A 17,135-nucleotide genomic window follows, 5' to 3' on the forward strand; every position below is an offset into this window, starting at 1 on the left:
ATTCGCTCTGCTTACCGATGCTTAGTTTCTCTTTCCGGAGAATCTGGTCTGATCGTTTGTTCGCTGCTAACGCCAGCTCTTTTGAGCAGAAAGAATAAAGTTTTCCTTTTAATTGTCTGTCGGATGATTTCAGTTGACTCGCACCCAGCGGTTCGGCCATGCTGCTAAAACGGTGCTTTCAAACTTCTGTACTGTTTCTTTCCTGGTGAAGTGGACTGTTTTAAGATAAAAGTCGGACGAGAGAAAATTATCAACTTTTAAAACGAAATCACGAGGCAAACAAACAATGGCCTGCTTTACTAATTACTTTCAAGCACTACACAGATACCTGCACCAGAATATCAAAATATCAGGTACAAGCTTGTTTCGGTGGTTAAATACAATAGCCAGGGCTACAGCTCATACCCTCATTGTATATACAATGATGCTGAGTATATGCTGAGTATATGCTGAGTAGTTTCTTGGATTTGTTCTGGTGGAAACTAGGAGAAACATGACAAGTTTGACGCACCTTCTTTTGTAATGTGAAACAAAGCTTTTTCGCAATGTCCACTTCACAGCTTTAAAGGTAATACGACTATGAGTTGTTGCCTTGTTTTCTCATTATAAAAGAAACTGCATAAAACATATTTAGCTCCCAGTTCAGAATAAAAATAATCAAAGAACTCCTAAAACAGCAATGAAAACGAGGTAGCAAAACATCGCATTTAATTCAATCATTCACTTTTAGCAGCTTAACCGCAACAGAAAATTATGAAACGCTCCTCCCCAAGAAGCATGGGCTTATCTCCCTTATTATCGCACCTCATACAGGTCATGTTTAGGTGCCCACGTTTCCATGGCAACATTAATTCACGCCTCCTTCCAGGGTCATATAAACGTTTTCCTGTGGCTCTGGTGAAATTTTCGCTGTCTGGAAAGGAACATGGCGATTGACTCGTTCACGGCCAAGTCACCCTAACACTAATTATATCATTAATATGTGATTATTCGACTAGAAGTACGTTTCTCTCGCTCACTCAGCGAAATTCCCGAACCGTAAGATTTCAAGACGATAACAAGAGTAAAAATTGTTTGGTGAACTTATCTACAAGTTTATAATTATATTCAGAACAATACATATGCATCCAACTAATTAACTTTGTACACAGCGATCTATAACAATCGTATAAATTAAAAGACGGTCTCAATCAAACAGCAAAATTTTCGTTACTCAACAAAATAGGTTGCCGACTTAAAGCCACTTATTTTGCCACTTTTGCAATTTTTGCCACTTTCTTAACCTTAGCAAGATGTCATGTAATTGGTATTAAGATACTTGTTACACACCTAAACTATAAAACGGAATTGAAAATAATCTAGGGTCACAAAAATTTTAAAAATCATCATAATCCTGATGCAGCAGTAAACATTATTGTTCTTTCTCCAACAAAATCATCTCTGAATAAAATAATATGGAAGTTTCTAAATCAAAAAGCACTAAACTGTATCCGCTCACACGGTCGTCAATTCAAAATATGTGGATTGACCAGCTCATAAATTCAATCAACCTTAAAAATGCTCTGTCTCCCTCTGATCTACCGATGAGGGTCGCTCTGCAACTCTTTAAAATACTAATGTGCCTCTAGGAGCCCCCCTGTGTCTCTAGGAGCCCTTGATGTCTTCCCCAAAGGTTCAGAGAATGACTCATTTCTAACATTCTTGGTTCCTGGAATGTTTTTCTCGGCTCAATGGTGGGGCAGCGTGCCAAGTATTGATAGAATAATTACTCCGCTGAACTTCCACCAACCTCCTGTAGGATAAATAATTAAGTGATATCCAGGTCATAATTAGAATAATTATCTCCACCAAAAAACACAGCTTGAATTAAGTTATTATTAAATCTGATAATTTGATGGCACGCGACTGGATTCAGCAAAAATATTTTCAGTTGTGATGAAAGTTAATTATGGAAGTGAAGTGATATCAGTCAGTCATTTGAGTAATCCTGTTTTAAATTTATGATGACGTTTGTAACAAAATGATGATTCAAAAAAGCGTCATCTCAGATTTTAGAGAAAGCCTTACAAAACCAATCGCTAAAATGATTTAATTTTTATTGGACTTGTTATACTTTACGTCAGAAAGTGTGTTGATGACGTAAGAAATTCTCAGAATTAAGAAATTGAGAAGTTCATGGCTCTAGTAAGATCTTACCAAGATTGAGTGATGAGTTGGGTACCATAACTCGATCCCTCGATAATATTTCAATCTTTTTTCTTTGACATTTAGGGTTGATGTTGTCTTTTGAGACCTGAAATTGTTTAATTTATTTATTTAGCCGTAACATCTTAGCACTGATGAGGTATACAGATTTAGATATTTGTGGAATAAAAAAAATAAAACTAACGTCTCTATTGACGAAACACGTTTCCTGACAGGATTCGCCAGATTCGCTATCAGTGTTACTGTTAGCCTTTGGGCAGCAGGGTAATGTTAACATAGTAGCTTCTTTGTAGACCCAGCTGGGCCGATTCTGCCATAGCCTGGAAATAATTAACTTTCAATCGTTGATAAGTTAATATATCAGAAGATGCTGTATTTAATTTTCGTGAATATTTTCTCATAATAACTTATTAGACAACTTTGCTAATAATATTAAAGGGGGTGTAAATGTGAGATACCATATTAAGATAATCTCTACTATTAACGAATATCTTCAATGAGAGGAAGCCTCTATCAACCACTCACGTCTCGTTTACTTGGCAGATTACGGTATTTTGTGGGTTACTAAAGTTGCACACCCTTTCTACTCGGCTGATGTTGTAATCTCCCCACTTGGTGTCCGTGTACCTTTCCTCCAGCATCTGAAATATTTGATCACATCTTTGATAGTAAGAATATAGCAGGGAACAGGACTAGTTCGTACAGTAAACATATGATGTATGAGAGTAAGAATATAGCAGGGAACAGGACTAGTTCGTACAGTAAACATATGATGTATGATTTACCAATTACCGTTTGGGGAAAGGAAACAGTAAACCGGGGGTTTAATACTGTAATAATAGTACTATCAAGATTGTGGCTACAAAGTGTTGAGGAAAGATATTCATAGAGTAATTATACGAGCCAACAGTGAACCTCCTCAAGCTTGGATCTTGTTGAAAATAAAAGGAAAAATTAAAGTACCTCGGGTGTCAAACAGTCCCTGCCTGGAATAGGATCAAAGCTGATTTCCTCTTCTTCTTCATCTTCCATGACTGGTGGCACAGTAGTTGGTTCTTCTTCTTCACAAATAGGCTTGGGCGCTGTGTTATAAGATGTTATATAGCGTCTTGTATCCGTGTATTTTAGCAACTGAGTAAAGCCGGCTTTGGTGCTGTGTTTTAAGAAGTTAAAGATGTGGATTCTGGTGGGGAGGTATATTTGTGTAATTGCAGTCCTATCCCATTTATGCTAAGGATTGATCACGTGTTTGATCACGGATCAACTTTAACTAAAATCCACATCTATATCAATTTTAAGGTAAACTAATATGCCCCACCAGAGTCCACATCTTATATATCAACTTTAAGGTAAACTAATATGCCCCACCAGAGTCCACATCTGTATCAACTTTAAGGTAAACCAATATGCCCCAGCAGAGTCCACATCTATATCAACTTTAAGGTAAACTAATATGCCCCACCTCCCCACCAGAATCCACATTTATAGCAGCTTGTATCCTAATCTTGGCACCCTTAAAGTAAGATATTAGTCCAAACTTGGACAATTTGGACATCTGAACAGTACAGCATTGTAGGTACATTGTACATTGTACAATGTACATTGTATAATTGTTATGAGTTATGACGATTATAAAAGAACGATAGAACATATTTGTATGCCTTTGGCACTTGGCAGTTATCGTCGCAAATTTTCGAATTGCGATTGAACTGCAAAACAATTAAAAGCCTACCTTTGAAGTGTGAGTCTGTATAAGGACAATTGCAGACAAAGCTATCAATATTCAGAACGTGAGCTAGGTTCTTGTGTATCTGAAAAAGAAACCCTCTCCAGTTCTCGACGAAATAATTTCAACAAAATAATTTTAACGAAGTTATTTCAATTGATAAAGTAAGTTTTATGATTGCTCAATCACCGCATTTGAATTATACAATGTACAATGTACAATGTCCAATATACAATATAAAATGTACATCTCTTTTGACCTTACCTGGCCCTTGAGGCAGTACATAAAGTTGGGTTGGTCCATGACAATATGGTATTTATACATTCCATAGTTGTCCAGCCTTCCCCCACACTCGTCCAGATTTCGGCTGGTCAACAAGACACCTTGTTCGTCATACGGACCGTAGATGGGGTATCCTGTGTTGTGACGAGGGTTACAATTGATTTTCGTATGACAGAGCAACTAAGAGTAGGGGGCGGGGCCGGGGGGGCGGGGCCGGGGGCCGGGGGCGGGGTGGGGGTGTATATACTATTTCTAATACCCCCTAGATAATATTAGGGGGGGACTGTTTCCCTATCCCACAGTTCCTACACCCATTCCAGAGGCATTACATTAGCTACTAGCTTTTCTTATGAATAATTCACCAAACTATGCACGCATAGGGCTGCAAATAAGCTCCACTTTGTATAGTTAACAGTTGTGAGCTTGTATACATAAGTACATAAAAGTTCACAATTACTATTAACTATACAAAGTGTCTGTAATGTAAATCTGAAGTACACATTTTAAGAGAACGGTTGCAGCAGTTTACTGTAAAGAATAGAATGAAGGAGATAATGAACAAACCATCAATGGCGACCCCGTATATCTGCCCCGGCTGATTACATTTGAAGGATTGTACACATGGACTGTAGTCGTAGTAGTGGTACCTGAGATAGTAACAAATGTAACGCGAGCGAAGTCAGTTTCCAAATATTTGCTCATGTTTATTGCTCATGAAGGATGATTTGAGGGTTAATGGTACAAAATTCAAAAATATTTTGTTTACTCGCAAATTTGTTATTTTTAGTGCCACTTACACTCCGTTTTCATCAGTTCTTCCTCTGCAAGCATCCAAATAAAGACTGGTTTTGGCGTTTTTACACCCTTTTACTGGCATGTAGGGGTTATGAATAGGGACTCCTGGGGTCGAAAGAGAAATTTTCATACAACTAATTTTATATAAGTATTCAGTAGGTTAAAATATGAAATCTTTTGCGTTGTTATTTTAGTTGAATTTAAATACGTAGCATAGTAAAAACAAGCAAAATTGGGCAACATATTTGCAGGATGATCTTATTTTCACAATAATACATTAATATAGTATAATTAGAAAAAAAATATAGTATAATTAGTAAAACATGATTATATACTTATATACTATATATAGTAATATAAGTATGACTGAATAAGCGATGACAGTTGCTAGGTGACAGTTGCTAGGTGACAGTTGCTTGGTGACAGTTGCTAGATGACAGTTGCTAGGTGACAGTTTCTAGGTGACAGTTGCTAGGTGACAGTTGCAAGGTGACAGTTGCTAGGTGACAGTTGCTAGGTGACAGTTGCTAGCGATGACACAGGTACCTTTCACAGTGACTCCGATCATCCCCAGAGGTAAGCACCACAGAACAGTGTTTGCCCTCTTTGGTGTCTTCCTGATCAATATCTTCAGATCTTGACTCTGCAGTTTAAATTAAAAGTTATATCGTGCAAAAATTGAAAGTTTCACAACACTTTATTTGTCGGATTGATAACAAATATTCCCCCCCCCCCCCTCCCGGCGTATTAGGTAACATGTACAGTGAACTTATATAATAACCTGGAGCAGATTAAAGTCCTCGTTTTGACCGTCCCACTGTCCGGTGTAATGATCAGGGATAGCGTTGAACTTTATCAGTAGCACTTCGCCGGCTGCGTCAGTCTCAACTGATACCTGTTTGTGGGAATGTTTGATTAATACAAGGGGGGGGGGGGGGGGGGGGGGTCAGTGTACACACGTTGGGTCTTAACCCACTGCTGAGCTCTAAAGGCAATGTTGACTGACTTTGGGCTGGCGAGATATTGGCGAAAAACAATCTCGATCACGTGATTTGATCGATCATGTAAGAAAGTTAGTTTAATTTATCGTTAGGGTTTCAGCATATGCTTTTGTGAGGGAATGGGTTAGGGTTAGGGTTGGGATCAGATTAGAGTATTAGGGTTTCGAATAGTCATTCAGGGTCACATAGTGATAGAGAACGGGTTAAAAAAGTCACGTGACAGTCGAGTGTAGAGTGATTAATCATCATCCATTCTTGACAATGACAGCATTTTTCATGACAGGGCACGATTGGGTTTAAAAAGGATCGGTTCGTGCCACCGGAGAAATATGTGATTTTCCCTTCCCCCGCAAAGTCCGCGGTAACACGGGGTTTCACTGTAATTGTTGTGCAAAAAACAGAATACTACTCACTTCAGGGCTGCTACCACTGTACTTCTCCACATGTGCACCGTTAGTTGTGAACGCCGCAATCTCATCTCTCGTTAGACCCGCTGTTGTGGTGAAGGTGAGTGCCACCCACACCAGCAGTGAGTTCATTACCTTTCAGGGTGTTCTGTTTGGTGTTAAGATGCTAAATTATTGTTATGAATTTTATAATGTATTATAATTATTATTATGATTTTGAGGGGAAATTTGAAAAAAGCTCCAATCCGCTAGTTGAAACTCACTCACTTAGCTTCTGCTTAATAAATATTTTGTAACACTTTGTTTAATTTCGGTTCTAAGTTTACCGTTTTCACTACAAGGTTATTGTTGCTATGTACAGTAGTCCAGACTCCAGAGCTTAACATTCCAGCTAAAGCTCCGGTAGAAATAGCGGATTTATTGAAAGACTACGAGACAAAATAAAGGTTGTAAAACTAAAAGTAAAAAATAGAGGAATTGTGACGGTAACTGTTACTGCCATTGTAACGAACTAGGGTGTGTGTCGAACTGGGGTGCGTGTGCCATATAGGTTATAATTACTCCCAAATGTTGTAATACAAAGCCAGAAATAGTAATCCACAATGCGTATGAATATATTTATTCTAAGAATATGCGAAAATGCTTTGTGATACATCCAACGACGTTAAATTGCATACAGGACAATTTTCTTCAAATGATTTCAAGTCACGAAATGTGCTCGTAGATTTATGAGCAGCAATCTCAGACTTGGATTCTTGAATTATTATATAACTTTATTCAAATCAAAAATAGAACATAAATAAAGATCTGATTAGTAGCTAGAAAAAAATAAATACTGATACACAAGCTATAACAATTTCTTCCATCCCACTCCATCAGAGGCTAAAAGTCTTAAACTGTAAAAATCGTCTATATTTACAAATGGAATGTTCCTACTACCTAAATCAAATTTAATAGTCCTAAGCAAGTTCGACTGGTGTCTGCCTACTCTACCCTTTTTAGTACTCTGACTCTCTACTGCAAAATGTAATGCAAGCTGTGCAGGTGAGTTGTTATCACTGCGAAGGACATGTCCGAGCATCCTCCATCGTGCACATGAAACTGTATTCCATTTTTTTTTTAATTACAGGTTTTCCAGCCGATCGGTTTAAAACGATATCAAGAAGAAATCTGCTTGAAAAATGGAAATTAGCCGCCGGAGTAAACCACGAAACCGACACTGGATCAAAATCTTCAATATTTGTGCTATGGATCTGTGCTTAATCCATATGTAATATGTACGTCATGATGATGGAAGAGGCAGCGATCAGTTTTTGAAATTATCAAATGTATAGATCAAGTGTATGGATATAATATACTTATAGCAGCAAAAAACTAGTGAAAGGTTCATTTTCAGGCTAACTCTTAGCATTAGCAAAGAAAAGCACTAATGTAGTAGACTGTATCGAAAAGCAATAAATACATGGTTATCAACGTGAGCTTAAAGTCAACGATCGACCAATAATATGTTATCGAATTCATTATTATTTCGATACATGCAGCACGTGACCCGCCGAGCTTCCTATTATAAATGTTAAAGTTGGTCACGGTACTTGCAGGTGCTCTGCGCAAGTTAATAATCCCTTATTGTATAGATATATACTGTTTTTAAAGCGGGAAATCCAATTAAAGCGTTGTCAAGAGTATAAAGAACTGACGAGTGATTAGCCCCAATATATTTGGAGGGGGTTCTAACAAAAATCGCGGCCCAGCAAAAAATCTGCGTCCTACTTCGTAAAGTGCTTTCATTGTTGAAGATCTATATATTATAAAAATATATATAGATCCTCAACAATGGAAGCAGCAAACAACAAGCACTTTTAGTTACGAGAGCTTTGGTATCGTTACATGATACCTAGCCCTCCCAATATGCAGCATGACACTCAACAGCTCAGCCTCAACTGCCTTTACTAGATCCCTACTTGATCTATTTTAGCTTTACAAAAGGACCATCTGTTGTGACAAGAATGGATCAGCTTATAGAAGGGAAATCAATCTATGAGCAGAGAATGTATTATTTTATAAAAGACATCCATAGGCCGATTTAAGGTACCTTTTCGAACCTTATACAATTATATGGGCGGACATTTATACGTAGACGGACATAATTTTGGGCCACCATCAATATATAAAACCGGCTGTAAGAACTCTTACTAAATTTCAATACCGTCCACTCCTTACTCTTTAAGCATAACGGGTCCCTGAGCTGCAAGCACATATGTGATATGGGTGAGCGATTGAACAAAAGCTAAATAGATCTCAGTATCTGCAAGCGCATTACTAATTACGTGTATGCAAATATTAAATATTAAATATTAAATATTAAATATTAAATATTAAATATTAAATATTAAATATTAAATATTAAATATTAAATATTAAATATTAAATATTAAATATTAAATATTAAATATTAAATATTAAATATTAAAGGCACTATCGACTAATCGACCTCGGACTTTAAATCACTAAACTTTTCGCCGATCTATCTTAAAAATGTTAAAAACATTACTAAAGCGATTTGTAATCGTTTATAAACGGTGTGTTTATAAGCCAGTTCATTATCAAAAGCAACAGGCGTGAGAAGCACCGGCCATGAAATTAATCGCTTTTAATACAATGTGATCACCGTACGATGGCCCATTAGTAATCACTAGCGTAACATTCAAACCATAATCGATAACCCTGGAGGGGGATTTATTTAAAACATATAAGCGATACGAAAAGATTGTATTAGCAGGAGCTTTCAAAATACATGTGTAAATCGTCTTCAGCTCGATAAGTCAACCTATAATGAGAAGTACGTACGGTACTGGGCTTAAAGTACGTACGGTACAGCAACTTTTAAAAGTACGTACCGTACAGGCCCTATAGGGTACAGCCTTTTTTGGGAAAAAATGTTACTTTTTTCAAAGTCAGTGGAGTACTTGCAATGTTCCTTCAGTATTATCATAATTTTATTTGAGGTAGTATTCGAAGAGAAACATGAATTATTAAGATAGTAAATTAACAGTGAGAGATAAAAATGAGCAGTGACAGATAAAATCAGTATCACATTTTAATGTGCTTATTGGAGTAAATAAACACTAGTTTTTCAGCAAGCTGAGGCTTCAGCCTCAGCCTTCCTTTATTCATAAGATATTCGTAGTCTCTAAAGTTTGTTTCACACAATGACGATGCGCTCAAATTCGCGTAAACAACATCTGCCAACTTTTTCAACCAACATATAATAGTTCAAAGCGCCAAAATCCAATGTCACATGGTCCAACCCTTCTGGAACATTCTTGGGCGCACGTATTGTACAACTGCTCTAAATCTAATGGTATAAATTTAAATGCAGCGATGAGCGAATTCAGCTTCCATGAAAGTTGTCGTGTGAACGTGGTTTTTGTGCATTTTTTTGCAATTGCAAGCACTGTACCTTTCAGCCCAAGTTTAAAAGTATGTACCGTACTACAGCTATTTTTAAAGGTACGTACCGTACGTATTTCTCATCTTAGAAGTCAACTCGATTGTTAGGGAGGATTAAAATACCAGTACACCACCCGGTGCTCAGGCATAGTCACATAGAGCTGCATAATTCAGTAAGTCAGTCACCACTAGTTGTATACCACTAACCACTGCAACAAACTATTATATCACGATCGAATCAGCTGATACAGTAAAGTTAACGAAACAGCTCAAATGAAATGTCGATTAAGCAGTGTATAATAGTAATATACAGCTCCGAATAACTGACAACTAGTATATATACAAATACAATAACCACCAGTGTCCAGTAAGAGACAGAGAAAGAGAACAATGTCCTACCACTCATCATACTCACCGGTGTATCAGCGTATAATTGTGGACTGTGTGGATACTACTTTATCATACTAATTCAACTACAGTAGAGGCGATAGCAACTGCTACTTGTTGATATTAAACTTTTGTTATTAATTTATTTATATTTTTCCACAGAAGTAAACTTTTAATGTATATCTCCATACGAGGGATAATGGGTGTCGACTGTAAAGTCACATCACCATATTACAATCAACCATCATACTCAGCCGAGATGAGTTAAGAAATTTATCCAAAAATTGTTCACTTTTTATCCAACTTACCAAAATTACTTTTTAACTGTTCTTGCGTGTAATGTTTAACAAACTTTTTCTTAGTATTAAAATATTGCCAAAGGGGGCTCCGGGGCTATGAAGTGTTAATAACAGTTAATTCTCCATACAGTCCCCAAATAAATTATACCGCGACTTTTCGCGTTGGATTCCCCCTTGCTTTTGCGAGCAGAGAGGGATACTGTTTCTACCAGGTAACTAGGTAGGTAACAGGTAACTTGGTAACAGGTAACTACAGGTAACTGAGTCTCGAGCATTACATACCTTGGATCAGATTGTACATGTAACGACACTGCACAATCTTAAAGATACAAGAAAACCAGTACTTCACTATGAATACACAAAGATCATTGTAGTTGTAGCACTACAAACAGCAAACAAAACGACCGTGGTCTATGTTAACCTCCTATTGGTATTAAAGTACAGTCGTTTAGGTATCCATTAAGCCATTAGCACATGATGCTCTCTGCTCTCTAGGTTCTATATAATCAGTATGTAGTGCGGATACAGTGTACACACGCTCACTAGGTTCTATATAATCAGTATGTAGTGCGGATACAGTGTACACATGCTCACTAGGTTCTATATAATCAGTATGTAGTGCGGATACAGTGTACACATGCTCACTAGGTTCTATATAATCAGTATGTACTTGTAGTGCGGATACAGTGTACACATGCTCACTAGGTTCTATATAATCAGTATGTAGTGCGGATACAGTGTACACACGCTCACTATGTTCTATATAATTTAATCAGTATGCGGATACAGTGTACACATGCTCACTAGGTTCTATATAATCAGTATGTAGTGCGGCAGGGACAAAAGGATTTCGCGGCATGTACGAAATCGCGAAATTTCCCATTCTCCGCGACAAATTTTATGTATAGTTTAATGTATAGCCTGTTAAATTTCGCGGTACCGCGATTTTTGGCCAAAATAATCGCGAAATCCTTTTGTCCCTGTAGTGCGGATACAGTGTACACATGCTCACTAGGTTCTATATAATCAGTATGTACTTGTAGTGCGGATACAGTGTACACATGCTCACTAGGTTCTATATAATCAGTATGTAGTGCGGATACAGTGTACACATGCTCACTAGGTTCTATATAATCAGTAAGTAGTGCGGATACAGTGTACACATGCTCTCTAGGTTCTATATAATCAGTATGTATACTTGTAGTGCGGATACAGTGAACACACGCTCACTATGTTCTATATAATCTGTATTCGGATACAGTGTACACATGCTCTCTAGTGGACATTGCTCTCCCGAGACTCTATATATTGACCTTTAACATCTAGGTTTGTATTATATGGAGCGAACCAGTGCAGAGTGGACCCTCTTTACTTATAAAAATTTAAAAGTAAATAGAGGGCGCCGTGGGTGTCTTAACGTTTTAATCTTACTGTTTCTGTTTTATATGATTAACCACGCCTGTTTTGGAGACTGAAAGAAGGTATTTGTTTGTAGATTAAATGGTATTTGTTTGTTTATAACCTACCACGACCGTCAACCCCGGACCCAGTCTCACTCTCACGCGCCGAACTGCACGCCTCGTTCGCGTATAGCCGGGTTTGAAACAAATATTTACGGGTATCATCCGTAAAATATTTTTAATCATCAATCTGCATGCAAAATAGAATGAACGACTGCTTCAAAGTTTATTAACTACTGGGTTGAAGTGCTTCCACTAAATCGCTTGCCCAAATCATAGAAAATTCTTGTGAAAAGGTACTGAGGGTATGAAAATAATTTTAATAATAATCGGTGTATTTTTGGACGCTGATTCCGAATCACCCGTGTTATGGGAGATTTATGGAGAGTTTATATTATAATTATATGGGCAAAAAATTTTTTTGGTGGCCCGGGTTAAGGTTAGGGTCGAAAACCATATTAAATCGATGTATATTTAAACGTACGTTTCGAAATTTTGTTGTTGATCGAACGAGTTATCGGCGAAAAACTGTTTTGCGGTCGAGCGGGAAGAAGCTCGCAGCACTCAGCAGAAAGCTTAACAAAACGAAAATTCATATTTTCCAATTTCTGTCGCATTTTTAAATATGAAAATTTCTGAACACAGATTTGACAGATTCAAGGTTGGACATTTTTCCCAGAGATTAATTAGTAAATTAATTGATGATGGTATGAAACCAAATTTAGGTACTGGAAATCAAAATCCCGAAGAGAATTGGAAAATCACATTGTCCCATTCTCTGTCCCATTTTTAGTTTTTGAAGATGAAATTTCCGGGGAAAATGGGCGATTAGGTTTGGCCTCTATACGGCCACTATACAGCCTCTATACGGCCTCTATATGGCCTTTATACGGCCTCTACACGGCCACTATACGGCCTTTACACGGCCTCTAGCCGGCTAGTGACCACAAAGTGGCTACTAACCGGCTACTAGGCGGTCACTAGCCGGCTTCTAACCGGCACTTAGCTACGTTATAAAGAAGACCCGCTTATTCGAGGTTCCAAACCGGCTACTAATCGGCCACTACTTGCTATTTTCCGATTAGTTGCAGTCAAATAGTCACAGCAGGTCACAATTTAACTTTGATTCTTTCTTACAGCAATCAAGGATCTGAGAATATTCCGGTAGACACGTCTTCCGCCCCGAGGTTTGAGACCTGGAACGGATCAAGGGACCCCTAAGGAACAAATTTGGCTTGGGTAGACTTTCTGAATTATATGGGGCAGTTTTGCGCGTGAGGACTTTGAAACCAGGTTCTACCCCACTAAATATGATGATTCTGATCATTTTCATAGTTGATCTCCTTTCTCCAATCAGAAGTGGAGATATGTGGGTTTAGAAATCACGAAAGCGCCAAAAAAGGGCGTGGTCAATTGCTCAAAACTGCCCTATATTCAGAAAGTAGTCTACCCAAGCCAAATTTGTTCCTTAGGGGTCCCTAAGTGCCGGTTAGTAGCCGGCTAGTGACCGGCTAGTGGCCGGTTATAGTAGCCACTTTGTGGCTTAAAATATCTTTTAAGTGGCCGTATAAAGGCCGTATAGTGGCCGTATAGAGGCCGTATAGTGGCCGTATAGTGGCCGTATAAAGGCCGTATAGAGGCCGTATAAAGGCTGTATAAAGGCCGTATAAAGGCCGTATAGAGGCCGTGTAGAGGCCGTATAAAGGCCGTATAGTGGCCGTGTAGGGGCCGTATAAAGGCCATTTGGAGGCCGTATAGAGGCCGTATAGAGGCCGTATAGAGGCCGTATAGAGGCCGTATAGAGGCCGTATAGTGGCCGTATAGAGGCCAAACCTAATCGCCCATTTTAGCCCACTATTATAAATGGCACAATTGAGGTGCTGGAAGTTTGATTTCGGTCGGAGTTCAAAGTAAATTTGGTTTTTAAATGTTTATTGTTTTGCGTTTCTTAGGTATTTGAAGAAAACACATTGATTGCAAAAATTCATTCTGTCAAACAAAACTGTTAATGAAGGGAATTCTATACATTGCAATTTGTAATCATCCGAAAGGTTGAACAATCAATATCCGTGATTTCCCTGGCCATTATTTCACGCTGCATCAGTATGGGCTTATACAATTACGAAAACCAAAACATTCTGGTAAGTTCTTTAAAACACAAAAAAAGTTCTTTAAAACACAAAAAATAAAAACACATTGATTGCAAAAATTCATTCTGTCAAACAAAACTGTTAATGAAGGGAATTCTATACATGAGTATTATACCCAACATTGACCGGCGAACTGATAGCTACTTCAGAAGCAATGAAACTACAATCTTCTAGATAAAATGAGTCATAGTACTTTCAGCCGGAGCCATCATAAGTGACATAAATCTAAAAGATAGTATGGTTAGTTTCTAAATATAAACTCAAACTCTGAAAAGGAAACTGCCGTGAAATATGAAACATCAATAAAAGGACCAATTATTTAAAAAAATAATTTATGGAAAGCCCCTCAGACAAAATAAAAATCAATTATGCAATAAAGGAATCTTAAAAGGGTTTGTACTATTCATTCCTGAGGGGCGGAGGGAATTTAAGGCATGTATATATCGGTGCTCCTTAACATCTAAACTACTAGGACTTGAATTTTCTAGGATACACACTGAAACACTATTGTTAAAATTTTCCTTCTGAGTCAGTCCATGCTCTATATGGAGGTGGAGTCCTACGCAGTTTGAGTCATCATCCGTGTCAACCTTTTGCCCACTGATGATCTTGTAGAATGCTCTTCTGTGTTCGCCAAACCTTACCCGTAGCATTCTGGTGGATTTGCCTACGTATGGTTTCTCACACAGTTTACATCTGATCAAATATATGATGTTGTAAGTGATGCATGTACCTGGTGCTGGTTTTACCCGTTTCCCATTGATGCTGATTTGTGTAGCACTATCAATAGACTCACACGTTGCACAGTTCTTCTTTCTACACGGCCTTGTTTGACCATGCTTATTCCCCAGAGCTATTTCTTTCACCTTAACCAACCGGCTTTTGAGGTTGCTTCCTGTTTTCTTGACAAATTGGAAGAACTTTTTGCCATTCTTCTTTTCTTCAAGGGTGTTACTCTGTTGTTTTGAGTCACTCAGGTTACAAAAACTTCTGGTCTTCTTTAAGTTCTCCTCATACTTTTTCACTGTGGTGACAATGTCAGAGTCACTTCCGTAGGTTGAGACAACCCTTATTGGTAGGATCTCTGGCTTCAGTGTGTTGTCCTTGGGAGGTCTTCGTTCAAGGTTTCTTTCGGAGTTGAGAACTTTTTTGCTAATGTTGTTCACCATTTTTGAGGGATAAGCAGCTGCCTTGAATGCTTGGCTTAATTCACTCAATCTGGTTTCCAGTCGTTCTTGTGAGTTGATTATTCTCCTGAGTCTGATACACTGGCTGTAAACTATTCCACTATAAATGTGGTTTGGATGTGCACTGCTAAAATGTAGATAGCTCCTTGAATCTGTTTCCTTGATATGGAGGTCAGTTTGTAAGTTTCCCTCAGGGTCGAAACAAAACTCGATATCTAGAAAAGCCACAGGCGTGCCAACTTCCTTCCATTGGGATTCGTCAATGAGTAGCCCATATTCTTTCAAGGATTTGTTTACATCGGAAATCCACTGGTCAAATTTCCTTTCAGTGCTGTAGAAGAAACCTGCACCATCGTCAATGTACCGTCTTACAGTCCTGACTCTCTTCATCATGTCAGTGTTACTGTAAACGCATTTGTTCATTACATAAAATACAGTTATGTTGGCCAACTGCACACACAGACTTCCACCTGTAGGCACTCCGTTCTTTTGGACGTACCACTTGTCTTCGAAGCATCCAATAGAGGATCTTAGACTGATATCAACGAGGTCGACCAGCCAATCACAGAGTGCTGGTGTCCAGTCTGGTCTGGTGGTATTCATTGCATGATGAACGGCTTCCTTGACAAGTTCAGGGTTTAATGAGTCGTAGAGAGCTTTGAAGTCGAAAGTGAAAGCTCGGAGGGCTCGTTTGTCTGTTTCAACTTCATTGCATACTTCAAGCCATCTCAGTGCGTCCGTTGAGTCAGTCAGTAAGTCTTCGCAATAGTCCTTTTCAAGATTTTTGAAGTACTCACTGGCCAAGAAGACATCACTCCTTTTTGCTATTCCTTCCTGTAGTGCAGTGACTAGTCTCACAGGGGGCTCTATGCCTGGCACAAGGTCTTTTCTCTTCAATTTGTGGATCTTCAAACTCGGGTAAAAGTAGGCTTTTCCTGGCTTGAAATGTGAAGAAGTGCTCTTTGCATTGGTCTTATCTTTCCCCTCTTTTGTGCTATCATTATCAGAAACACCCATGACACTTTTTGCAGTCATCGGATGGATAAAACCTTTCTCTTTACCTTCAACCCATTTGAGGAATAACTCATGGTGTAATGTTTGGGTGAGATCTTCCTTCAGTTCAGTATAGATATTCGGGTTTTGGAGCTTCTCAAGTGTCTTCTTCCTTAGTGTCTCTGGGTTGATAATGATCACTGCACCTCCTTTATCAGCTTGAACAACGGATAGTTTTCCCTCATTGTTCATGCACTCAAGCCATTTTAGGCCCTCAGTCTCTTCCTTTGACAAGTTCTTCTTTGTGTCGCCTCTTGTAGTTTTCTGAATGGTCAATCTCTGGTCAAGGTCCGCCTCCATACTCTTCACAATATCATTAACACTACTGTCATCTGATGACTGTGATGAATAGTATGATTTTTGGTAGAGTTTTGGTGGTATTTGGGGCAGATTCGGGGTTTCAAACTGGTCATTGCTGTTAAGTGACTGATTTGAAGACTGAAGGATCCTGTTCGTTGTTAAACGCATGTCCAATCTTGTTCCTTCAACATCAAGAGAAGGTGTAGGTACAAAGCCCAACCCTTTTCCAAGTACACACACAGCCCCGGGTGGGACAGGTTCATTCACAAGGATGACAACACTTCCGTCCTTTATGAGTCTTTTGGCTTCTTTCTCAGTTCGTCTTCTGTTTATCTGCTGTCGGTTCTTAAAATTCACACGCTTCTTATTTCCCTCAATGAGTTGAAGAGTTTTTAATGTTTTTCTTGGCCACCTCTTCCACTCAGTTTCCTCT

The 17,135-nt window shown here is 38.5% G+C and overlaps 1 protein-coding gene across 1 annotated transcript; it reads right to left on the bottom strand.

Moving 5' to 3' along the window:
• Window positions 1-1,127: 1,127 nt before the first annotated feature.
• On the bottom strand, window positions 1,128-6,552 carry LOC134823328 (uncharacterized). The gene is made up of 12 exons (XM_063834754.1): window positions 6,423-6,552; window positions 5,790-5,903; window positions 5,555-5,651; window positions 5,011-5,113; window positions 4,778-4,860; window positions 4,196-4,347; window positions 3,938-4,016; window positions 3,169-3,287; window positions 2,731-2,846; window positions 2,390-2,525; window positions 2,197-2,293; window positions 1,128-1,792 (listed from the first exon to the last, which is right to left on the bottom strand). Exons 1-12 carry the CDS (start codon window positions 6,546-6,548, stop codon window positions 1,728-1,730), a joined length of 1,287 nt encoding a protein of 428 aa, XP_063690824.1. The 5' UTR covers window positions 6,549-6,552; the 3' UTR covers window positions 1,128-1,727.
• Window positions 6,553-17,135: the final 10,583 nt, after the last annotated feature.

This window comes from Bolinopsis microptera, chromosome 11 (assembly GCF_026151205.1).
Source record: "Bolinopsis microptera isolate Bmic1 chromosome 11, MBARI_Bmic_1.0, whole genome shotgun sequence".
In the NCBI taxonomy this organism is placed as follows: domain Eukaryota; kingdom Metazoa; phylum Ctenophora; class Tentaculata; order Lobata; family Bolinopsidae; genus Bolinopsis; species Bolinopsis microptera.

What these genes read in the sequence shown, in the direction of transcription:
- LOC134823328 (XM_063834754.1), bottom strand. Translation starts at nt 6,548, where the DNA reads ATGAACTCACTGCTGGTGTGGGTGGCACTCACCTTCACCACAACAGCG. An exon ending in AGAACTGATGAAAACGGAGT is followed by an intron (nt 4,861 to 5,010) that starts GTAAGTGGCACT and finishes TTACTATCTCAG; the next exon opens with GTACCACTACTACGACTACA. An exon ending in ATACGGGGTCGCCATTGATG is followed by an intron (nt 4,348 to 4,777) that starts GTTTGTTCATTA and finishes GTCACAACACAG; the next exon opens with GATACCCCATCTACGGTCCG.